This window comes from Phyllopteryx taeniolatus, chromosome 5, assembly GCF_024500385.1.
Source record: "Phyllopteryx taeniolatus isolate TA_2022b chromosome 5, UOR_Ptae_1.2, whole genome shotgun sequence".
Lineage (NCBI taxonomy): Eukaryota > Metazoa > Chordata > Actinopteri > Syngnathiformes > Syngnathidae > Phyllopteryx > Phyllopteryx taeniolatus.
In genome coordinates, this window is record NC_084506.1 from 17,362,657 (window position 1) to 17,387,445 (window position 24,789).

General features: G+C 44.6%; 2 protein-coding genes across 2 annotated transcripts; one reads left to right on the top strand and one right to left on the bottom strand.

The window, feature by feature from the left end:
* The first annotated feature begins 3,224 nt into the window (after positions 1-3,224).
* Positions 3,225-8,359, top strand: LOC133477908 (glycine cleavage system H protein, mitochondrial-like). The gene is made up of 6 exons (XM_061773251.1): positions 3,225-3,250; positions 3,366-3,598; positions 3,747-3,826; positions 3,926-3,989; positions 4,065-4,196; positions 7,441-8,359. Exons 1-6 carry the CDS (start codon positions 3,240-3,242, stop codon positions 7,536-7,538), a joined length of 618 nt encoding a protein of 205 aa, XP_061629235.1. The 5' UTR covers positions 3,225-3,239; the 3' UTR covers positions 7,539-8,359.
* A 13-nt stretch (positions 8,360-8,372) lies between these two features.
* On the bottom strand, positions 8,373-23,888 carry si:ch1073-390k14.1 (deoxyribodipyrimidine photo-lyase). Its single transcript, XM_061773260.1, is given in 16 exon segments — positions 8,373-9,140; positions 9,142-9,245; positions 9,248-9,539; positions 10,519-10,678; positions 10,680-10,810; positions 10,879-10,945; positions 10,947-10,995; positions 10,998-11,067; positions 11,196-11,422; positions 11,557-11,653; positions 11,738-11,913; positions 12,514-12,816; positions 13,118-13,261; positions 13,264-13,333; positions 13,336-13,596; positions 23,371-23,888. Coding segments are annotated over 16 exon segments (2,367 nt in total). The 5' UTR covers positions 23,494-23,888; the 3' UTR covers positions 8,373-9,047.
* Between the last annotated feature and the right edge of the window lie 901 nt (positions 23,889-24,789).

Consider the following 24,789-nt stretch of genomic DNA (forward strand, 5'->3'; position numbering starts at 1 on the left):
TTTCTAACTTTGTCTCCAAATCATCGAACCTTGGCTGTCCCTCTGATGAGCTCATTTCTAATTTTATCCAACCTGGTCACTCCGAGAGCAAAACTCAACATCTTCATTTCCGTGACCTCCAGCTCTGCTTCCTGTTGTCTCTTCAGTGCCACTGTCGCTAATCCGTCCATCATGGCTGGCCTCACCACTGTTTTATAAACTTTGCCCTTCATTCTAGCAGACTCTTCTGTCACAAAACACACCTGACACCTTCCTCCACCCGTTCCAACCTGCTTGGACCCGTTTCTTCACTTCCTGACCACACTCACCATTGCTCTGGACTGTTGACCCCAAGTATCTCAAGTCATCCACGCTTGCTATCTCCTCTCCCTGTAGCCTCACTCTTCCCCCACCACCCCTCTCATTCATGCACATATATTCTGTCTTACTTTGGCTAATCTTCATTCCTCTGCTTTCCAGTGCATGCCTCCATCTTTCTAACTGTTCCTCCAGCTGCTCCCTGCTTTCACTGCAGATCACAATGTCATCTGCAAACATCATGGTCCACGGGGATTCCAGTCTAACTTCATCTGTCAGCCTATCCATCACCACTGCAAACAGGAAGGGGCTCAGGTCTGATCCCTGACGCAGTCCCACACCCACCTTAAATTTGTCTGTCACACCTACAGCACACCTCACCGCTGTTCTGCTGCCCTCGTACATCCATCCATTTTCTGAGCCGCTTCTCCTCACTAAGGTCGCGGGCGTGCTGGAGCCTATCCCAGCTATCATCGGGCAAGAGGAGGGGTACACCCTGAACTGGTTGCCAGCCAATCGCAGGGCACATACAAACAAACAACCATTTGCACTCACATTCACACCCACGGGCAATTTGGAGTTGTCATTTAACCTACCATGCATGTTTTTGGGATGTGGGAGGAAACCGGAGTGCCCGGAGAAAACCCATGCAGGCGGGGCCGGGGATTGAACCCCGGTCCTCAGAACTGTGAGGCTGACGCTCTAACCAGTCGTCCACCGTGCCGCCGCCCTCGTACATGTCCTGTATTATTATAACATACTTCCGCATGCAGTACCACAGTTCCTCTCTGGGTATTCTGTCATAGGCTTTCTCTAGATCCACAAAGACACAATGTAGCTCCTTCTGACCTTCTCTGTACTTCTCCATCAACATCCTCAAGGCAAATAATGCATCTGTGGTAGTCTTTCTAGGCATGAAACCATACTGTTGCTCGCAAATACTCAGTTCTGTCCTGAGTCTAGCCTCCACTACTCTTTCCCATAACTTCATTGTGAGGCTCATCAACTTTATTCCTCTTTCGTTCCCACAGCTCTGCACATCACCCTCGTTCTTAAAAATGGGCACCAGCACACTTTTCCTCCATTCCTCAGGCATCTTCTCACACGCTAGAATTCTATTGAACAAGCTGGTCAAAAACTCCACAGCCACCTCTCCTAGATGCTTCCATACCTCCACAGGAATGTCATCAGGACCAACTGCCTTTCCATGTTTCATCCTCTTTAATGCCTTTCTAACTTCCTCCTTACTAATCATTGCCACTTCCTGGTCCACCACACTTGCCTCTTCTACTCTCCCTTCTCTCTCATTTTCCTCATTCATCAATTCCTCGAAGTATTCTTTTCATCTAGCTAGCACACTGCTGGCACCAGTCAACATATTTCCTTTATCACCCTAACCTGCTGCACATCATTCCCATCTCTATCCCTCTGTCTGGCCAGCTTGTATAGATCCTTTTCTCCTTCTTTAGTGTCCAACCTGCCATACATGTCATCATATGCCTCTTGTTTGGCCTTTGCCACCTCTACCTTTGCCCTGTGTCGCATCTCTATGTATTCCTTTCGCCTCTCCTTGGTCCTCTTAGTGTCCCACTTCTTCTTAGCTAACCTTTTTCCTTGTATGATTTCCTGTACTGTGAGGTTCCACCACCAAGTCTCCTTATTTCCTTTCCTGCCAGAAGATACACCAAGTACTCTCCTGCCTGCCTCTCTGATCACCTTGGCTGCAGTGGTCCAGTCTTCTGGAAGCTACTCCTGTCCACCGAGAGCCTGTCTCACCTCTTCCCGAAAAGATGCACAACACTCGTCCTGTCGCAGCTTCCACCACATGGTTCTCTGCTCTGCCTTTGTCTTCCTAATCTTCCTCCCCACCATCAGAGTCATTTTACACACCACCATCCTATGCTGTCTAGCTACACTCTCCCCTACCACAACCTTACAGTCGGTAACCTCCTTCAGATTACATCATCTGCACAAGATGTAATCTACCTGCCTGCTTCTACCTCCGCTCTTGTAGGTCACCCTATGTTCTTGCCTCTTCTGGAAAAAAAAGTTCACTACAGCAATTTGCATCCTTTTTGCAAAGTCTACCACCATCTGTCCCTCCAAGTTCCTTCCCTGGATGCCATACTTACCCATCACTTCTTCATCACCCCTATTTCCTTCACCAACATGCCCATTACAATCTGCACCAATCACGACTCTCTCTCTGTCTGGGATGCTCAGAACTACTTCGTCTAGCTCCTTCCAGAATTTCTCTTTCACCTCTGGGTCACATCCTACCTGTGGGGCATAGCCACTCATCACATTGTAAATAACACCTTCAATTTCAAGTTTCAGCCTCATCACTCGATCTGATACTCTTTTCACCTCCAAGACATTCTTAGCCAACTCTTCTTTTAAAATAACCCCAACTCCATTTCTCTTTCCATCTACACCATGGTAAAATAATTTAAACCCTGCCCCTAAACTTCTGGCCTTACTGCCTTTCCACCTGGTCTCCTGGACACACAATATATAAAACTTTCTCCTAATCATCATGTCAACCAACTCCCGAGATTTTCCTGTCATAGTCCCAACATTCAAAGTCCCCACATTCAGTTCGAGGCTCTGTGCTTTCCTCTTCTCTTTCTGCCGCTTTCCACCTCTCCTCCTTCTTCGACTTCGACCCACAGAAGCTGAATTTACAACGGCGCCCTTCAGGTTGACGCCGCCGGTGGCGTTGTTCACCCGGGCCACGACTGATCCGGTATGAAATTATTTGGATGAACGCTCATTTGTTTGGCAAAGTTTTAAGCCGGATGCCTTTCCTGACGCAACCCTCTGCATTTATCCGGGCTTGGAACCGGCATACAGTTTGCACTGGCTTTTGCCCCCCATAGGGCTGCATTAGGTATACTTACTTCCCACCAAACTGAAAAATTGTTTTTGTGGAAAACCCTGTAATGTACAAAAGGTGAGAAAATTCAAAATCGTCTTTAAAAATACACACCGTCACATTAGGCAACCTAAAAAGAAAAATTGAATCAAGATTTTTATTTATTGACCAAGCGATGGCTGTGTTTCTCCAGACCAGCAGGCGGCGCTCATATACAGCTGCGAGTATTTCCCCACTGCCTATCACCGCTTAATGTCAAACGAAGAAGAAAGATGTCCGCCTGTAGAATTGTCCGCTGCTGCTTTTCTTCCAACTTTTCCCCGGTTTTGCCTTTACTTGCACGCTCGGCACCGCTTCCGTCTCATCGTTTATGTCCCAAATCGTTCTTCCTCAGAAGCGTTTCGTCGTCGGGCCAGTTGTCAGCAGGTATTTCTTTTCCGGATGGGAACGTCTAGCGTGTTATTAGCTAACACGAGCTAAAGTTGAAGGACGTGCGCGCGAGCTTTTTTTTGTTGTTTTTTTGCGCGCGCTGTTTGTATTGTAACATTTGTGTGTGTTTTGTGTCTTCTTTTAGTACTTAAATTCACCGACAAACACGAATGGATTCGGGTAGAAGATGGAGTCGGGACTGTCGGTATCAGCAATTTTGCTCAGGTGTATAAACAGTCCTCTTAAAAGCAACCATGAATGAAGTGATCTATCCGAATGTCGACACCAACGACAAATCTGTTCAATACCAAATCTTGCTTGCAGGAGGCCCTGGGGGATGTGGTTTACTGTGGACTGCCGGAGGTCGGAACGCAGCTGGCCCAACAAGGTAGCCAACATCTTTTTTAAAGCTATATATCTATTAAATGCACTTACCAGTATTTGTCCACCCGTGCTGTTTCAGACGAGTTTGGAGCTCTGGAAAGCGTTAAAGCAGCCAGTGAGCTCTTCTCCCCGTTGACTGGAGAGGTGGTGGAGGTTAACGCACTGCTGGCTGACAAACCAGGCCTGGTCAACAAATCTTGCTACAAAGATGGTAAGCAAAAAAAAAAAGAGCTGAGGGTTATTCCTGCAAGCAGGTTATGTGAAAACTCAGAAGAGTTCAGATGGGAGAAAGTCTGAATTATCCATGCAGACAGTTCTGTAAGAGAAATTGCGAGTCAGTCTAAATGGTAACAGACTGTGTAAACCTAACCTGCTCGCTAGCAGGTTTTGAAAATCCTGACTTTCCACCGCGCTCCTCTGACCTCAAGCCAACATGGCGTGTCTGTTTCCCTGTGATCCCATCCATACTAAGGCGCCGTTAATTAGTGTTAACCATATTTTTCTAGGTTTTAAAAGATCAGAATTTTTGGGGCCGATCAGCGAGTTTAAAAAAAAACGATAACTGATAACAAGATGGAGCAGTGTGTCTATTTAGATGACTTGTTCATTTACTGTATATACTTGTGTACTTAAGTGCTCCAAAATTATATTTACAATAAATAATGTATCTTTGTTCATCTATTTATGCCAGTGAGGCATAGTGACAAATGAATGGTCTTCTATTAGATGGCAGGAAGTACAACCCCAATCCTAATGAAGTTGGGACATGTTGAACATAAATAAAAACAGAATACAATTTGCAAATCATGTTCAACCTATATTTAATTGAATGCACGACAAAGAAAATATATTTCATGTTCAAACTGATTAACTTTGTTTTTAGCAAATAATCATTGACTTAGAATTTTATGGCTGCAGCACGTTCCAAAAAAGCTGGGACAGGTGGCAAAAAAGACTGAGAAAGTAGAGGAATGCTCATCAAACACCTGTTTGGAACATCCCACAGGTGAACAGGTTAGTTGGGAACAGGTGGGTGCCATGATTGGGTATAAAAGGAGCTTCCCTGAATTGCTCAGTCATTCACAAGCAAAGATGGGGCGAGGTTCACCTCTTTGTGAACAAGTGTGTGAGAAAATAGTCGAACAGTTTAAGGGCAATGTTCCTCAATGTACAATTGCAAGGAATTTAGGAATTTCATCATCTACGGTCCATGATATCATCAAAAGGTTCAGAGAATCTGGAGAAATCACTGCATGTCAGCGGCATGGCCGAAAACCAACATTGAATGCCCGTGACCTTTGATCCCTCAGGCGGCACAACATCAAAAGCTGACATCAATGTGTAAAGGATATCACCACATGGGCTCAGGAGCACTGTCAGTGAAAACCAATGTCAGTAAATACAGTTCGGCGCTACATCCGTAAGTGCAAATTGAAACTCTACTATGCAAAGCAAAAGCTATTTATCAACAACACCCAGTGTTGGATCTATCTCACCCAACACCTATAAAAATAGACACAAAAGGAATGAAGACGCTGGTTTCTTTTGCTCATGAGGAGGACGTTTGGGAGATTGTTCAGATTATAGCCTTTCATCACGCTCTAAACAATCTCTCCCGTCGCTCCTGTATTTATTTGAAATAGGGAGCTTTCTGAGTTACAAGACATAACATACTAAGCTACAAGACACAATACACTAAGGGGAGGGTTTCATGGTGAAGACACGAGACCAACACCGGCCACGTCCTTGGTCAAGGCGCCCTTCTATCGGATGATTCCTGCTGAGTCATCTTCTTGAAGGCGAGACATCTTCCTTTCTCAAAATCGTCCATAATACTAATGCAAGCTAAGCAAATAAATGATAAGTTCTACAATATATTTAACACCCAGAAACGCCGCCACCTTTTCTGGGCCCGAGCTCATCTAAGATGGACTGATGCACAGTGGAAAAGTGTTCTGTGGTCCGACGAGTCCACATTTCAAATTGTTTTTGGAAATTGTGGACGTCGTGTCCTCCAGGCCAAAGAGGAAAATAACCATCCGAACTATTATGGACGCAAAGTACCATAGCCAGCATCTGTGATGGTATGGGGCTGTGGTAGTGCCAATGGCATGGGTAACTTACACATCTGTGAAGGCACCATTAATGCTGAAAAGTACATACAGGTTTTGGAGAAATGCTGCCATCCAAGCAACGTCTTTTTCATGGACGCCCCTGATTATTTCAGTAAGACAATGCCAAACCACATTCTCCACGTGTTACAACAGTGTGGCTTTGTAGTAAAAGAGTGCAGGTACTAGACCGACCTGCCTGCAGTCCAGACCTGTCTCCCATTGAAAGTGTGTGGCACATTATGAAGTGTAAAATACGACAACGGAGATCCTGGACTGTTGAACAGCTGAAGCTGTACATCAAGCAAGAATGGGAAAGAATTCCACCTACAAAGCTTCAACAATTGGTGTCCTCAGTTCCCAAACGTTTATTGAATGTTGTTAAAAGAAAAGGTGATGTAACACAGTGGTAAACATGACCCTGTCTCAGGTTTTCTGGAATGTGTTGCAGCCATAAAATTCTAAGTTAATGATTATTTGCTAAAAACAATAGTTTACCAGTTTGAACATTAAATATCTTGTCTTTGTCGTGTATTCAATTAAATATAGGTTGAACATGATTTGAAAATAATTGTATTCTGTTTTTATTTGGTTAACACAACGTCCCAATTTCATTGGAATTGGGGTGGTACCTTTTTTCTCTGCACTGTGTACTGGAATGGGAGTTGAACGTCTGCTGGATGCATCACCTGTTAGTTTAAAAAATACATACCACTCCTAGAGAATGCTTTTTATTGATAACGTATTTTGCAAGGGTTAAAAAAAAACATTATTTCATCGCAATCGTAAAAGACAACAACGGAGAACCCATCAGTGAATGTAAAGCTATGCAAAGCTATAATATATTTAGTTTCATTTATAGCTTTCTGTATGTATATATTAAAAAAAAAAGCTTGGTATTGCAAAAAATTCAGCGACCCTGTGTCCCACTAGAATAGATCCACCCATGCACTGAGCAGCAACAGAATCACATCACATTTACTAAAACCAAACCTGGATCATTCTGTATTAAGCTGAACTTGGTGTCTCACCTTGGCGATTATGTGATTGGTTGAAAACAAGTAAGTGATAGATGAAAACGACACAGCAGCAAATGTTCGTTTTAGTATGTTGTGGGATGCTGAAGTATGGATGGCCCCGGGGCCACAGTTCGGACACCCGTAGCTAATAATTGTGTTGTGATGCGTAAAAGTTTTAGTTTTACAGTTGACCTGTCATGACCATTTTTTTAGTGTACCAAAACAAACAGTATCAGGATGAGTAAGGAAGTTAAAGACGAGATATTATTTGTCAGAGTCCAGCCGGTTCACGATCTAACCACTTGATGGCCGGTGTTCAAAACAGGTTGGTTAATGAAGATGACCATTGCCAAGCCTTCTGAGCTCGACTCTCTGATGGACGAGGCGGCCTATGAGCGGTACATCCGCTCCATAGAGGACTAAAACCCGCTCCCTCTTTCCTCCTCACAAACGCTCGGCGGACCGCTCTACCAGTGTTGGGAAAATGTGAAGAATAGCTGCTGCTAAAGGCATGCTTACTTTCAGGGACCAGCCAGTGTTTCGTTCTTGCAGCCTCCAAAAGAGAAGACGAGTCACTCTCAAGTCAGTCCATTTGTTCCCTGATATTTCAGTCAAGCAGACACAAATGTCCTGGGCAAAAAAGCACTTTGAATTTGTATGTTCACTGTGGACATCTTTTCAATAAACATCATGATTAACATATTTTTCTGATTGCTATTAGTTTTTTGTTTTTTTTAGAGCTTTCACAAGTAAAAATCAACACTCTTGTCTTTTTACTATATTTGCCACCATTTAAACATACATGTTACTGTATTTCTGTATGGTTTGATTTATACTGCAGGTCTAAGTGGCCAATTTTGATTTCATGCCTACGCAGCAGTGTCTTGTCAGTTTGTTTTGCGTTGTGTTGCAAGCGAGTAAGCTTCAGACTTTCTGCCACAAGGTGGCAGCAGGGAACTCCACAGCAATCCGGGCCACTGAGTGGTTGGTTACCTTTCAGTGGAAGTACAGGTATCTGTTTATTTGTTTTCTCATTTAATTTCTCTCTCTCTGTGTTAATGTTCTCAAAATCTGGCTGTAAAATATCAAGTTGAATGTCGGAATGTCCCAGTCACATTTTTTGCACCAGTCCAAGTTACTTTGGTCTGCTGATAGAGAGTCTTGATCTGATAGGCAATATATTGAAAAGAAAAAAAGAAATTACATCCAAATTGTTTTATTTGAATAAAGGTATCCCAACATGATACGTTTTTGTCTGTCTAGTGCAGCAGTGGTACAAACCAAGTAAACAAATAAAACAATGGCATATTAGTGGTGTGGAATTAAGTATTGTAAACAAATTGCATTTAAAAATCCTGTCGAAGCAAAAAAAGTCTGAACTACAAAATGGAAATTCTACTCAGTGGAATAACAAAATAAAATAAAGATGACAACTGACTTAAACAGTAAATAACTGGTACGTCGTATTTCCATCCACACGAACTCAAAGCATTACATTATGTAACATAAAACTAAGCTATTGGTGTTCCCTTGGGCAGTACGTACATTTGTACCTCATGGTTATTTTGTCACTTTATGAACTTTCTAACATTAAATCTTTCTCACCTAATGCCATTCAGATGAAAATTACATGCTCACCCCCAATTTCCTATCACGCCACTGGCTTGGGACTACTGTCGTTGAACGTATCATGTAATCAGAGATGCGATGCATGAGTGTCTAAGATAAGTCACTGAGTCAAGCAGAGGAAAACGGTGTGGGGGGGGGGGGGGAGTTTAATGCTAATTTTTAATCACAAAAGCTCTTAAAAATCACAACATATCCCAAATTTTTTGTAAAGTGCTGTCATGAAATTGGGCATTTTAGGCCGTAACGATCACAATAAGCCCACGAAATCCTGACTGGACTGGAAAGTGGGCTTGTGAGTGCGTATCAGGCTATTCGTACCTGTGTAGTAAGAATAGCCCCACTCTGTAAAATAGAAAAGCGGTCCTTTGCGTTTGTGGTGTGTCTGGCTCGTCCCCGCGACGGGAGCCTCTGTGGGGGGGAGACCCTCCATGCGGCGACGGTCGCTCTCCAGCCTCTCCCTACTCAGGGCTCCCTCGTGCAAGACGCTGGTGGCGAAGTCAGCTCGTTGAGAAATGCCACGGTCTCGTCCCTCTTGTGGCTAACGTAGCCCCTGAGCAGAGCGTTGTAAGGATTGGCGGTGGTGTCTGCGTCCAGGTCGTCCAGCTGGTACTTGAATTCCATGCGGGTAATGACGGGAAGAAGGAAGTGTTCGCTTCTGGGAGAGTGCACTAAGCCCAGGGCTTCAGAGACCAGGCGGGGCGGCAGAGGCACCAAGTCGCAGCCCGTGCGTTTGTCCACATATTCTCAATGTTGTCTTTGTACCAGGGCGACACACCTAAGTAAACACGAACAGGGCTATTTTAATGGGAACACCACAAAAGCACTGGAAACTTTCCACATTTTGTTAATGGGAAAACCTTACTCCAAAATAGGGTTGCAATTGCATCCCAGGTTTGCAAAGAGATCTACCCATTTTTTTGTCTGCTTATGACAAAACAATGTTTAGAATTGCTTACCTTTTCATTAATTACCGTATTTTTCCCTCGGTAATTCCCATAAATTGTCACAATTCTCATGGAAATTGTCCAATTTGTAACATTACCGAAACTCTCCAGCTTAACCGAAATTTTCCAGCCCTTTGCAATTCTATTCCAAAATAGATTTAATTCCCCCCCCCCTCAATATTCTACACACAACAATTTGGGCAGCCTAGCCAGAGCCAGAATCCGATTGAACATCTTTGGAGAGATTTGAAAAAGGCTGTGCCTATGCTCCCCATTCAACCTGATGGAGCTTGAGAGGTGTTGCAGAGCGGAATAGGCAAAACTGGACAAAGATAGGTGTGCCTAGCTTGTGGCATCATCAAAAAAAAAAAAACGAGGTTGTAATTGCTGCCAAAGTTTCAAAACAAATTGGCCAATTAATATGATATAATGTCGGTGTAATGTGGTAGGGACACATTACGACTGTTGGGGAGTCGGTGAGTGTCAGCTGTCACAAGGCCTTCGGCAACAGTTAAGTGAATCAAAATGTGCAATATGATGTCTCACCATCATGGGCCGCTGTACTATGCCCTCTAGAATATGGAAGAGGAAAAGTGCTTAAATCCATGGGAGAATACAAAGCCAAAAGGCTATGAGCCCAACAGCCTTTTAAAAAGCCACACTCTTCTTTATTCTCGCCCGGTTCATCTCTTTGTATTATTATACCATAACTACAGGGGTCAAGGCAAGCTGCTTCTTACTTGACAATCACACTATGTTTGTGGTTTAATAATATATGTGATGCCTCAAAACGTTTTTTCCCGGTAACCACCAAGGGTTGCAGTTTTTACGTTGGAAAGGTCAGTCATCAATTGTAATTTGTTTGAATTGTCCAGTTCCGTCTCAGGTGCGCAGCAGGCCTTACCTGCACGTCGCAGCAGGGACGCCGGGCATTTCCAAGGTCTGTGAATAAGATCATAGGGCAACTCAGTGGGTTCGGGACACCATTTCGCTGCCGTACGGGTCGCACGTCATGGCGGCGTCAACAGGATGCATGACGAAGTTCCAGTGATTCAGACCGCACATGCCGCCGTTCTGCCACGTCATGGTGTCGATGGCAACGTCGGCGTCCACCAGTGTATCCTACGCACACGCATTGGCTGTACATTACAGTCTAAACTGGCACGCAAATATTGATTTGCATGTCTTACCTGGAACCAGCGGTATCCCTCCTGCCAGGGTAGATGGAGACACACTATGAGGAAAGATGCCACCACGTCTGGTGTAGTTGTTCATCCAGCCCGTCAGCCACAGCTGCCTCATGGCTCCACCAGAGGGTAGCCTGTTCGGCCTCGCTGCCAAGCCTTTAGGTAACTTCGATCGCTGCTCCACTGCAGTCACTACAAACATCACAAGAGGCATCCATACATTTTCTATTGCGCTTATTTTAATGTCAAATATGTGACTTGCCCCAATAAAGGTAGTCAAACACTGGACCCCAACACATGAACGCTGACTATTTGCCAACCCTGTATGGAGGCCTGAGGGATTCCCATGGAAGATCTGGAAACAACGTGAGCTGCGCATAAGCCAAATCCCTCCATGCCAGTTTGCGTTGGAATTTCGGTGGCTGACAGTGCGCCCCCTTGGCATCCCACAGGAACCAGCGGGGGCTGAGCTGACTATAATGAAGGTACGGCGATAGAGTGCTGGTGTTGGGGGCATCAGCCCTGCCCGAAGGACTCTTTGTCGTATCTGTACACACCTGGGGAAATGAATGGAATAGAGTGTCTGACACCTCACGTTGGAAGGTATTTCACCACACGCTCTGTAAGTCTACAGTATGTGTCGACATACATTTGAATGGGAATCTTTAAATTGCAAATCACAAAGTGTCTGTGCATCATGGAGAAATGCTTCTAGCCTGTCATGTGCTCCCTCTTCACTGAAATCCCAGGACTAGCGAATGTTCACTGCCCAATCAATCTGAAAGCCAAGAATTAAAATTGACGACTAGATTTTGTAACGGTTCGATGTAGTTTGATACGTTGTTCTGCTGTGATGACTGACCGTGGTACCGTCCTTCCTGCGTGGCATGCGTGTCAGGCCCATTGCGTCTAAGGGGATACCCTGAGGCTAACTGGAGGGTGCGGGGAGAGACACGGGCGGGTCCAGTGGAGCCCCAAATGCGGGGCCTGCTCGGTTCTGTCTGTAGCAGCTCATGAAGTGAGACACAGATCCAATTCCTAACAAACATAAGAAGTGAACGCAATTTTTCCGTTGCCGTGAGTCCTTATGTTATAAGTGCGATGTCATGTCTTGGTAGCCGTGACCTGCTCAACAGGTATGAGCTTTTGTTTTGAAATGACAGGAAGTGGATCACTCAGGAGAAAAAAGGAAACTGGCAATTGAGATGTCGTAAAGCCAAATTAAAAACTATGGCTGCAGCGATCTAATATTTTTAGAATTGATTATTCTACCAAGTGTCCCATCGAGTCCTAAAATCTAAATATATTGCATTATTAAACAATAAAATGTGCATGTGAAGTGTTATTGTTGTCCACTTGGGATCGTCATCCTCGCTTGCACTGTATCTTTATGAAGGTGTGAAATGATACCTAACTTTGGACATTCTCAGTCTTTTAGACACACTTTCTTCCTGGCTCATGGCCATTGCGCCAACTTATTTCTACCTGGAGTGGTGCGTTAAATCTGTAGTAAGATTAGTCCTTGTGAAAAAATGAACACGGCAGAGCACTGAGGCTGAGATTTTGCTCCAACTTATTTTTGTAATCAAATTATTTGAGTTATTCAATGAATCATTTCAGTTTGAGTGGGTGACCCACCTCTGAGTCCCACACCCTCCGTGCTGACAGAGTAAGGGTCTCTGGTGCAGTACGAGTGGAACATCTTGCATTGGACCCCGTCTTTTTGCAGTGTGGACACCACCGCGTCATCCCGCTCCTTCAGCCAGGCTTCATAGAGGGCGTTGGCCAGCACAGTTCGGGCCCTGGTCTCATTCACCAGCACTTTGAGCGTACACAGACTGGTGGCTCCAACGCCGTTTGTCTCCAGGAAGACCAGATGGCTGCCGATATGCTCCAGAGATGAACGGAAAGAGGACAGCGCTTGATGGAGCCAGTATTTGCCTGTCACAAGGGGATAGCCAGAATTAATACAGATGATATTGGAGATAATAATTGACATATATTGGACTGGGGAATATGACCTTAAAATAAAAGGTTTTTTTTCCCCCACAAAAAGAGTAAAGAAGAAGAAATTGTCATTCAAGCAATTTAGCCTGTTTTCTTGCCTTGGTTGTTGTTTATTAAAAGAATGCTTGAGCTTTTGCCACCTGAAAGTACTTGTATCACTGACATCATGATGAAAAAGTCTATAAACTCAATAAAATCAATTATTCACCCAACCATTGTGATATAACCAACTTACAAGCTCCTCCCACAGCCACGGTCATCCCTGGCCCCTCCTCCTCTTTGGGGCTCCAGATAAAGACTGGTATGACAGGGCGCCCACCTCCAGCAAGCCGATGAGCGGGGTTATCAGACAGCCTCAAGTCCCTCCGGACCCAAAGAGCATAGGCGTCACCCCCGATGGAGATTGGGGCAAACTGACGACATGCTGGGCCAGCGCTTTTCGAAGCTGACGTCTGCTTTTGTTTTCTCAGACTGGTCCTCCATCATGGCACCTATTGTGACCTTGTCCTGCATGGCGAAAAAAGTCTGACATGTACCAGACGTGTTCAAATTTGTGTCTTTCTGATGCCAAAGCTTTTGAGTTCCACTTCCTATTTCCTTTGTGTGGCCACTTTGAGTGGATACACCATCATATGTCTGTAGTGGGTTTCTTGGATGGTCTTGCGCTTCAAGTAGAGCCAGGGTCACTGCAAGTTCCAACTCATCATCTTCAGCCTACCATAAAAAAGCCGAAGTAAGACAAAATATATGTGCATGAATGAGAGGGGTGGTGGGGGAAGAGTGAGGCTACAGGGAGAGGAGATGGCAAGGGTAGAGGACTTGAAATACTTGGGGTCAACCGTCCAGAGCAATGGTGAGTGTGGTCTGGAAGTGAAGAAACGGGTCCAAGCAGGTTGGAACGGGTGGAGGAAGGTGTCAGGTGTGTTATGTGACAGAAGAGTCTCTGCTAGGATGAAGGGCAAAGTTTATAAAACAGTGGTGAGGCCAGCCATGATGTACGGATTAGCGACAGTGGCACTGAAGAGACAACAGGAAGCAGAGCTGGAGGTCGCGGAAATGAAGATGTTGAGTTTTGCTCTCGGAGTGACCAGGTTGGATAAAATTAGAAATGAGCTCATCAGAGGGACAGCCAAGGTTCTATGTTTTGGAGCCAAAGTTAGAGAGAGCAGACTTCGATGGTTTGGGCACATCCAGAGGAGAAATAGTGAGTATATTGGTAGAAGGATGATGAGCATGGAGCTGCCAGGCAAGAGAGCTACAGAAAGACCAAAGTGGAGGTTGATGGATGTCGTGAGGGGAAGACATGAGGGGAGTTGGTGTTCGAAAGGAGGAATCAGTGGAACTGGCCCATGTAACTTCATCTATATTAGAAATCTTTCACATTTCTAATTTGTCCTCACAAGCAATTTTACATCCTCTGTGTGTGCGATGTCACAAGATGGTGGGAAAGCACCATTAGGGAGGACTTTGGTCCCATGTGGCATTTTAGGGTGTTTCAGAAGCAGCACAAAACCGCGATAGGTGAGTTTTCAGAGAGGGATAGGTGCCCCCCACCAAAAAAAAAATTTAAAAAATAGTAATAATAATTCCAAAACAGAAGATAAACACTGCATACTATAATAAATGTTAACGACACATTTTAATCGAGTCACTGCATTAGCTTGAACAGGTGTCTGTTGTAGATTAACCCTCTTCAGGTGAGTAAGCCACTGATCGTTCTATATGAAAATATTTATTATAAAATAAATTTTTGAGTGCTCTTGATAAATTTAGTCTAAGAAAATAACGTGTGTTATGTCATTTTTATGAATCACAAATAATTTTGTTGTTGAAGGTAAGTCGCAGTCAAGTGCTACAAGAGGGCACTTAGAGAAAAGGAACCATTAATGGACTTAATATTTTTAACTTGACAATGATAAATCGTATATTCAGGGATGTTTGTTTTTCGTTAAGGAAAAAACGAAAACTTGACAGTTTTGTCGAAAAACTAAATGGGAGCTAGCGGTGTCGAAAATGGACGGACGGAGGAATTAGCAAATTGCACTAGCTAAAACAAAAACTTTCGTCCAAACTAAACGAAGTTCTCGTTTTTTTAACACATTTTTGACGTAATGACAGCTATATTTTTTAAATGTACGTTGTCACAAAATGAAAGACCTTTGCGAAATATTCCTTGTAGATGGAGAGGAGAGCGGAGTGCAGGGATCGGTTGGACGACGGACAGAAAGCGGGTACGGGTCTCTTGGTGACCCAAGATGGACAAGCACATTGCGAAGAAGCTATCCGGATCCTCCCGTCCCAGCAGCACTTCCTTCAGGAGCCTTCTCACCGCTATCAGCCCGTTGTCTTCTTCTACACTTTGAGGCATCTTCCAACGAGTGAAAGGTGCTTATACGTCTTTCTCATTTCTAACACGTCCAAGGCCCAAAAAGCATACCTACCACATGTGCTGCATAGGCACAACCCCACTGTTATCAAACAGCTGATAGAATTTACACAAAAGCCAGTTTTGTAACCTGTCCTTTTATTATTATTATTATTATTATTATTATTTGTAAGGAAATAGCATTACCACTAAGGGGAGCTCAAGCCTCAAAAGCCAGGCAAGCGTTTTCTGTCGCCACACAACAGCATCACCACTTGGAATTTCTTGTTCATTTTGAGAAAGACTCACAGAATTCACTGATTGATGAATTACCCTCTCTGTTCTCCCCCATTCATTAACATAACACAGTCATCGGATTACTTGGGCCATTCTTTAACCACTTAATTTCTATGTGGAAAAAAAGATTAATGACATGGGTCTCCACTAGCTAAATGTGATCAAACTACTGCCCTTGTTTTCACTTGAATCACCACCTTCATCTTGCTTTTCAAGTGCACCCCTGTGATGTAAGGCTGCAAAAAAACAAAAGGCAGCAGACGCGGTAACAAGCAGTGAATTTTTAATCATTCACTGCACATGGCTTGATTTTAATGAGACAGTGCACACGCTTTTGAATATGCACAGCAGGGAGCGCAGAGTTTGGACTCCTGTGTAGCAAACCCGAGAATTCCTGATAAAGGAATCACTCATTGTCTTGTTTGTTGCCACTAAAATATGTTCAAGGAGTGTGTGACTCATTCGCCAGGGCCACATGCAATCCATATTGTTCAGTGTATGAAGAGGAGTGTGTTGAAAGCAGCGGTATGCGCAGCAAGCGAGAGGGAGAGCGAATGAGATTGAGGGAGAGGGAGAATCAATAGTGTTTAGACAGAGAAGTGGAGTCTAAGTGTGTGATCAATAGAGAGCAGAGAGGAGAGATTAGCTGCTTTTCTCTCTCAAACTAACACTGACAAATTGGTGAATTGGTGTATGGGCCCTTGGGCTAAACGGATTGACCCGCTGTTTCCATGTTCTGCCGTGTACTGTCAATAAAGCTCTCTGTTCTGTCCATTGAGGCATTTTGCGAAGAGACGGGACGACGTATCACAAGAGATGGGCGTCAGGAGAAAAAAAACCTGGCGAACCCGCATAAGTTGAATGGAAAGCAACTGAAAGTAAACACTAGAAGGCTTTTTGATGGACCAAGACAGCCAGTTGCCTTTGATGCAACTTTGTGCATCGGCCAAGTTATGCTCTTAAACAATATACATTTTCATAATGTTGTAAACAATGGGCGCCAGGGTACTTTTGGGTGGCATGACGCAAGTGACTACCACTGACCTGAACCGATAACGATGATGAAAACTTTTTTGGGGGGTTGCACCGCCAGATATCCCATAATAGATTGAGTTTTTTTTCAAAAAAAATCCAAATTAATCCAGCAGAACCTGCCAAATGGATGTCGTAAATAGTTGTACAGAGAAGATCGCAAAACTGCCTTGTGGAGTAATAGCCACTTCGGAAGGGACAGAATGTGTTTGGTTGGGTTGTCTTTAAGTAATTTTACAAAATATAATAGCTAACCTGCAAGCTAACGTTGGCTCTATTGTAGAGCGCGCTCAGCCACAAAACAGCACATCAGTGCCATTAATCCGAGCAATAGAAAAGTCAATTATGTAGCCAGTCCCTCAATGATCATAACAATTATGCAGCGAGCTGACAGCGAGTTGGACAGCTCACTGCGAAGTGACCTGCTATTAGCGGCTAGGTTAGTACTTATTAGCTAGAGGGCTCATGGACCGCAAGCAGACCGGCGTTGGCTTCATCCAATATGCAAAAGCCTTGCTCAATGCGCGACACGTAGATCCACACAATCAGAGACACCTAAGGGAAAGTTAACTGTTTATTATGTTCGCTAGACCGTGAGCTAAGCTCTCTCATCCATGGCGGGGTTGTTGCATTCATCAGGCCCTTGCTCGGAATTGTGTGTGGGTTTCTCCACATAACAGAGACACGGGAAAGTTAACTGTTTATTAACCGTAACCACAGCGTCACACATTATTCAGCCAGTAGCTGACTCCCTACAGGCAGCGAACATATTTGATTGGCAACTGAAGGGCTCGTCTCCAACGCCTTCAGATGACACGCCCATACAGTCCTGTAACTCGAGGGCGGCACTTCATTTTTTATTTCAGACCCTTATTTTACATGCACGGCGACTTTCATTTTTTTTAATTCATTCAAATTTGGCAGACTTTTTAACAATGCTTTTCTATGTGGCGTGTCAAATTTATAAGACTTTTTTTTGCCTCTTTGGTGGGTCTTTAAGTTTATTGCTATCTATTCCTGAATGAATTAGCCAGTCCCTCAATGGTCATGTTATTTATGTCTGAATTTCTACCAGATTTATTTTTGAATTAATCGGCATTAAGTCTCACTTCCAAGCACTTTACCTCACATAGCATATTTTTGTTCAACTGACACTTCACACAGTCAAACTACTGCGGTTGAGAAGAAGGCTAGCCAGACATACATTCCTTTGTAAATATGAGAAAAATCACTCACTCAAGTCATTCCCCCTTGTTTTCTCAATCACTCTGCCTTGGTCAAACGACATGGAAGGGTTGTTTACTAGTGGGGCTATCGGAGAATGCTTTAACTTTTGCCACGTGGAATTACGTGTCACATCATGGGGAATTACAGTTGAACTCATAAATTCACAAAGAATCCATTCTATGATGCTGCTCGGTCGCTGTCGTGTTTTGCCCTTGAAAACACAATTTCCCATCAACATTAATTCCAGAGTCCAAACTCCCGCCATCATAAAACCTAACAAAATAACTGCACATCCCAAAAAATGAAGGAGGTCCTTGGTTTACGGCGGAGATATTGTTCCTCCAGCAGCAAATGAAATTTATACCATTTGGGCAACATAAAACACTGCTGGTTGCTCATTGGTATGTTATAACATTTGAGAGAAGTGACCAAAAAGACACCTGCTAATGTTAACTTGCTGCAGTATCATACTCTAGTCCCCATTCTGTTGTTGCACCCCTTACTCTCCCTTGAAATAAAAAAAAAATAAAAAATTAAAGAGTGACATGGTTTCGCAGTTTCAGTAGCAACTGACAGCCTCGCCCGTACAGCGGGTCTTCAGTTAAATTCAGCGCGGTGATGTAAACCGAATCTGTATGCAAGTAGTAACACGCAGTACCCTATCACTTACTTACACTGTTTCAATAAAAAAAAGTTGTAATTACAGTAAATATTTGTGTAAAATGACTTCTAGTCCATTAATATAAAACAAACAAATGAAAAACAAATATTGTGCTAACTGAGCATACCTTGTGCTGCCTGACAACTTATTTTTACACCGCTGCACAAACTACTTCATTGCCCACTGTTTGTAATCTTTAAACGCATGTCGGTAAGCCGAGGACCCCCTGCAAGTAACATTTTAACATTAGTGACTGTCATACAAATAGATATGCATAAGTTAACCAGTCTAGTATTACAAACAATAAAACAACACATCTCACGCTTTAACATTACATACTGATCACAAAACACAATTAACTGTCACACAAGTATAACATTAAGTCAACTCATAATGTAATATGAAATGTTAGAACATGACACACTCTTCCGTTAAAGTAGAAGGATATCGCTAGATAGTCAGCGGCTGGCTACCAGGAAGCTAACGTAGCAGGCAATATCTTCACTCAGTACTCCTTTAATTAAGAGTACAATGTTCAGAGAGGCAGAGGGCACTCCATATTTTATGAATTTAGGAACGAGCATGTTGGCCATTTACAAGGATACGTCAGTGGGTCCGCCATATTGAAGGTGTCAGTTCTGCCTGTAAACATCTTGTCCTGCCTGACGCTCCGACCGTTCTTGTCTCCTCAGTCAGAGCGGCGGGAGTGCACTCGAGCATTCCCAGAATGTCGCACTCTGAATAACCGAACGACACACTCCAACTACGCTCTGAGTTTCCAAACGTTCCAGAGTGTAGAGAGCACGCTTGGAGTGAAATTCTGAACGTACCCTATATGTTTCTGAGAATAGCTGGGTGTGTATCTGTAATGGAATGTGACAAACAAAAAAGTGTATGTAGTGTTGTGTAAGCGTGCAGGCAGTAATTTCAAAAATTGCTCAAACAGATGGAATCTTAAGCATCACGTCCATCCCAAAGGATAAAGCTAAAGTCCTTTGTTCCAAAAAGTTGATTAATAACAGCTAGTCGTTCAGCATCAAGCTAGTGCTTGTAGCTAATGCAGCATTCTACGTCTTCACGCCGGCTACTTTCGGTCAAATGGCTCAAACAGATGGACTCAAATGCACTATGCCAGTCACAAGGTCCTTTATTTACAAAAGGTTGGTCAACAGTAGCTCCAGCTGAGAATCCTATCAAGCCAAACAGGAAGTAGAAATCCACCAAGATGAAACCAGTAACAGGGTTCGCATTCTCAGCATTTTCAGTGATCACCTACCCACTGTCATATCACTGAAACACTTGCTTAAGTGGCCTACACGCGTACTGGCACTCGGGCCACGTTGGAGCATTTGCCCTCGCTTGAAATCAAAGTCGGAAATATAATATACAACAATACGAAACAAATGAATTTTTAATTTTTTTTTTAGCATAAATGTTTCCTGTTACGCTTAACAACTTAATGTCAAAAGGTGAACATGACATGGAACATTGTATAACTGAAAGACAAATGAAACGTATATTCATGAACGTATAACCACACCATAAAACAGCTTTCAAGTTTTCCAATTCCAATTTACGCCCCGGGAGTTGGTAACAAGGGTCCATTAATTAAATCATAATCCACTTAAATCCCTTATTTTCAACTGTGCTTACTGGTAACATGTCATTTGCGATACAGTTTGTTTGTTTTCAGATGGGGGTGGTTGCATGCTACTGTTTCATGTCAGACTTTACAAAACCAAAAACTCCACACTACCAACTTTTCAACCCTTTCTTGTCAACAATGTCATCTGTTCAGTTTTGGGCTCTGTCTCCCTTCGTTTCTTCCGAGGGTACTCTCATTCCCTTTTTTCCCCCAGTGCTCGTCCACGACTGCAGCAGTAGGCTACAAATATTAGCGCCTGTGTGCTTCAAAATAACTTGGCATGGTTCTACTGACGCCATGTGATTGGTTCAGTGTGGAGCAACTCGCATTTTTATTGGCTATTTGTATTGTCTGTCAAAACATGGACGGACGCAATTCATCCAAGTCTAGTGACCCCCGTAAATGTTTATCAAGGAAAAGTTACTTTGAGATATGGATCCTTATTGTTTTATCATCACCCATCCCTAATTAAAACACATTTTGACTGACCGTGGTAGCCGCAAAACAGCGAGACTTAGACCCCCACAAAGAACGCCATCTCTTCATTGGTGGACCCGCCGAGCTTTATCCAGAGAAGCGTGCGATGGCTGCGGTTTTTGCTTGTGTCATCGCAACATCCTGTCTCGGCGACCAAAGGCGAAAATGCACTTTGGGCCAATTTTGTTGGCCGAAAATTTGGTACATCACTTGTTATCATACTACCAGAATCTGATAACGGCCCATGCCTATTACATACCTAACCAATTTTACTGGGTACTGTTACACCCCTAGTGCCGTTAGAATCCGGCCCCTGGGGGACCTGAACAGTCAGCAGAGAGGAGCATAAACTGGGTAAAAGCAACAGTCCAGGTGCACTTAAAGCCTTGCTCTCATTAAAACAAAACAACCGCACATGTGCATCCTCGTGAACGGCGCTCCAAAACCATAATAACATCTCAGGGAAAATTAATGGAAAGACAGATTAAAAAGTAAGTGAGAAGAAACGGGCCACTGGTGGAGCTATTTGCTACTCATTAATCATTGTGACACACCTACGTGCATGTAGACACACGCATGTATACACACACACACACTCACATATGGGCATGTACTGTAATTAACCACAGGCTATTTACTCTCTCCTGCTGTAAATTAGACATGCAGACACAGTTATTACATTAGAGGGATCTGCCATGCAGAATACTAACAGGAGGAGGAGGGGTGGGGTTGTCGTACGCACAGCAAGCCGCTCGTATACACACAAGCATAAACACACGTACGCAACACAAGAAACGAGAACGAGTGCGTGAAAGAATCATAGACTTGACGGGAGTGAAAATGAAGCCGCAGCCCAGAGAATGGGGGCCCCCAGCTCTTTGTTCCCTGCTGCATTTCATTATCTGAAACGCCAGCCGACACATACGACGCACCTCCCCCTTCCCTAAAGCCGTCTGCTTCCACTCCACGCACACACTCACACGGCAAAAAAAAAAGAGAAAAAAAGCCAAAGGAAAATACAGATACTGCGTCTTAGCCCTTCTCTGGCATCTGGGTACTGCGTGGTCATCCTAACCACATCGCTTTAACCCTCTGAGGCCGCTTGGCTATTCCACGCAGCACAACAGTAGATGAGAACTTGATTAAAGCGATTGTCGATACTCCCGTCTCCAATTAGTTCATGAAGTTCTTGTTTCCCCCCCTCCCTCCCTCCTTCTATTGGTGAGTGTCCTCCGGTTCCCCTCACCCCACTCGGTCCCTCCGTTTTCCCACGGTGATCGATAACTCATTACAATCATTGACTGCGGCTCATCAGCACCTGTTAAGACGGGCCGAGACTGAAAGGAGGCGCATATGAGAGTGCGTGTCGTTCGATAAACAGAAGGGATGGGCCTGGAGCGCGTCAGACATTTGAGCGGGTATTTTTCCTCGTACCTGCTTTGCGACTGCTGTACAGTCTGCTGCGGGCTGGGGGAACATCTTACTATGCAACTCACGCCGGTGCCGTGGTTTGTTGCTATGGTGATCGCCAAGGGAGGCCGATTATTACAGGTGTTTATTGTAGACTAGCGCAAGGCTACTCGTCTATCAGGACACGCTTACCGTGCGGTGTTGGACCACACATCAACACAACCGCAGAGGGACAAAGGGGGAAACACAAGAACCCACCGCATTCAAGTGCGGGATGTGATGTTGAATAGATTAGTCGTTATTCATATTCCTGGAAGACTGACCTTGTTCAAACACTCGGTTGTTGGTTTAATGCGTCTCTGCAGGATTTGTTTTAGGCCAGAACACATTGAGCGAGACGAAAGCAAACAGAGAAAAAGAGTGTGTCGCCGAGAGAGAACATTTAGACACTAGGAACCAAAAGATTTGTGCAAAAGACAAAACCAAACACGCAACCGCCAGATCCCAAGAGGTCCGTCGTGGATTCATTCACAGGGTGTGGCCACAGAAAAGAAGGACATTTGGTGTGTGAATGTGAAATTGGAAGAAAAAAGGGTGCATCAATACGGCGAATACAAACAAGGGCTGAAAAGAGGAGAACTCTCTCTCAGCCCCATGCATAAATTACACACCCCATTTACATATTCATTATGTTTTGTGAACTAAATGAGAGTATTTGCTTAATGGCTTCACCACTGCTGAAAGCTTTTGTCTGACACAAGAGGAGGGGGGGGGGGAAATAAAACAAAAGGAGCAAGGGTCATTTTAAGTATAGTGGGCACAAGCAATTGTACAGAATGGGTTTTATTGATAATCAGATCAGCTCTCTTTATGTTTGCGACTTGCGCGGGGACACATGAAGTGGAGCACGTATGACGATGGGGGTTGGTAAAAGTTAACTAAAGCAACTGGAGCTAAACTTGGGACTCGTGCCATTCCTCTCCTGTTGTCTCAGTGGGATAAGTGCTGCAGTAATTATACACAGCCCAGACTTGCAGGGCATTCCTTCAGGTGCCAAAAAGTCTCCCAAGTCAAAAGTGGACCGCGACTGCTGGCGTCACTAAAGAATCACTCAAGAATGAAAAGTTGCATTCGTGTGTGTACGCTGTTCAAACACGCCACATTTTAAAACACACCTACTAATGACTCGGAAAGTGGATGAGGAAGAGAGAGCGATGTAAACGTGGTGACTGGGGTGGGGGGCGACGAAGGGATGAGCTACAAATGAGAGCGATGGCGGCGGCAGGTTGGCACAGTGCCATCCAGTCAGGGCTTGAGCGGGGGCGGGCATGGGCAAAGGGGCGAGGAGAATAAGAAAGGCAAAGAGAAGCAGACCTTTGTATACTGCCACCCTGATGCCACCCTGACACAGGCGCGATGAGGCGATGCCGACCAACCAGCGCGGCTTGCGAAGAAAAGGAAAGCTGCCAATAGCTGGAGCACAGATGCAAGCGACATGCCAGCGGCCAGTGGAGCAATCCTCGGATGAAAGACGTTGACGATGAAATAGATCATTTTTTAATTTCAAGAGCTACGGTGATGAATAATCGTACGAGAACGCCAGCGAAAACGGGGTCTATCCGTCTATGCCAGCGAGTGCGTGCCAGCCGGCGGGCGCCATGCCAGTGTGCTTGCCGCGGCCAGAAGCTAAAGCGATCTGTGGACATCTGTCCCACTCGAATACAAGCCGATTTACCTCAGAGGATTTCCCCTTGTTAGTCATGGTTTATTTAGACAAAGACGACAAGCGGTGCCAAAGCGACGTGTGCCAGTGTTCTTATGTTAGCATCTTCTCTGGGGCAGCGAGGGCACAGGGAGAAACATGGCACACTGCCAAGCCAAGTTAGCACAAACATTTGTAAACAGGAGCCCCCCATATGGTGAGCAGGGCGTTTGTCGTTCGCCATCAGTGTTTTCAGAGATGGCATGCCCTCGAGGGAGGCGCACGAAACGGAGATGGCAGCGTGCCAAGCGTTAACTGGGAGTCGTTTACAAGCGCCAGGAGAAACTGTACGGAAATAGTCGTAAAAGCGGACACTGAATAGTTGCAGACGGTTGCAGTCTGGAGACAATCACATCTGGGCTGTATTGACAGGACAAACTCAATCTCCTTGATGCCAACTGCTGAGTGCCAACACCAGAAGAAGGCATCTGCCCATTCCAAAGACAAACGGACGTACCATTCCATTACGGAGAAGAGCTAAGAACGAGGGAACGCGCAGTAGGTGGACCTGCAAAGAATGGATCATTTTGAGGCTAATGAAGAACAGCGGGAGCGGTGGATGAGTATGATGAAGCATCTCTTTCTTGCACATGCACACCTGGGACATTCTTAAAGGGATGGCCACTGGCAGGCTTAAAGGCAGGGATGTGTTGGCATCATCTCCGGGGTGACAAGCTTTTGCCAGTGAGGGAGGGAGGGAGCTGACGCCGTCAGGGGCGGGCAACTGTCTGGGCGTCGGATCTGCAACTAATTAACCGCCACACACTAATTCCAACAGCCGATCATAATTAGCGATTTAATCGCTCGTCAAGGATTTTCTCATCCCTCCCCCCCGCCTCCTCCCACCTTCTTAGATTGCGCCTGCTATTTGGAAATGTGTGGATAAGCTGAGGAATGCCGGAACTCCCTCTTCCCCTCCTCCTTCTTTTCTTCATCCTTGGCTCCAGACTCCAGTGGGATCTTAATTAAGCCCGGCCTTCATTATGCAAATGGAGTACAATAAACGACAGCAGATCTGGAACTGGATTCCG

What these genes read in the sequence shown, in the direction of transcription:
- LOC133477908 (XM_061773251.1), top strand. An exon ending in AACGCAGCTGGCCCAACAAG is followed by an intron (nt 3,990 to 4,064) that starts GTAGCCAACATC and finishes GTGCTGTTTCAG; the next exon opens with ACGAGTTTGGAGCTCTGGAA. An exon ending in CAAATCTTGCTACAAAGATG is followed by an intron (nt 4,197 to 7,440) that starts GTAAGCAAAAAA and finishes TGTTCAAAACAG; the next exon opens with GTTGGTTAATGAAGATGACC.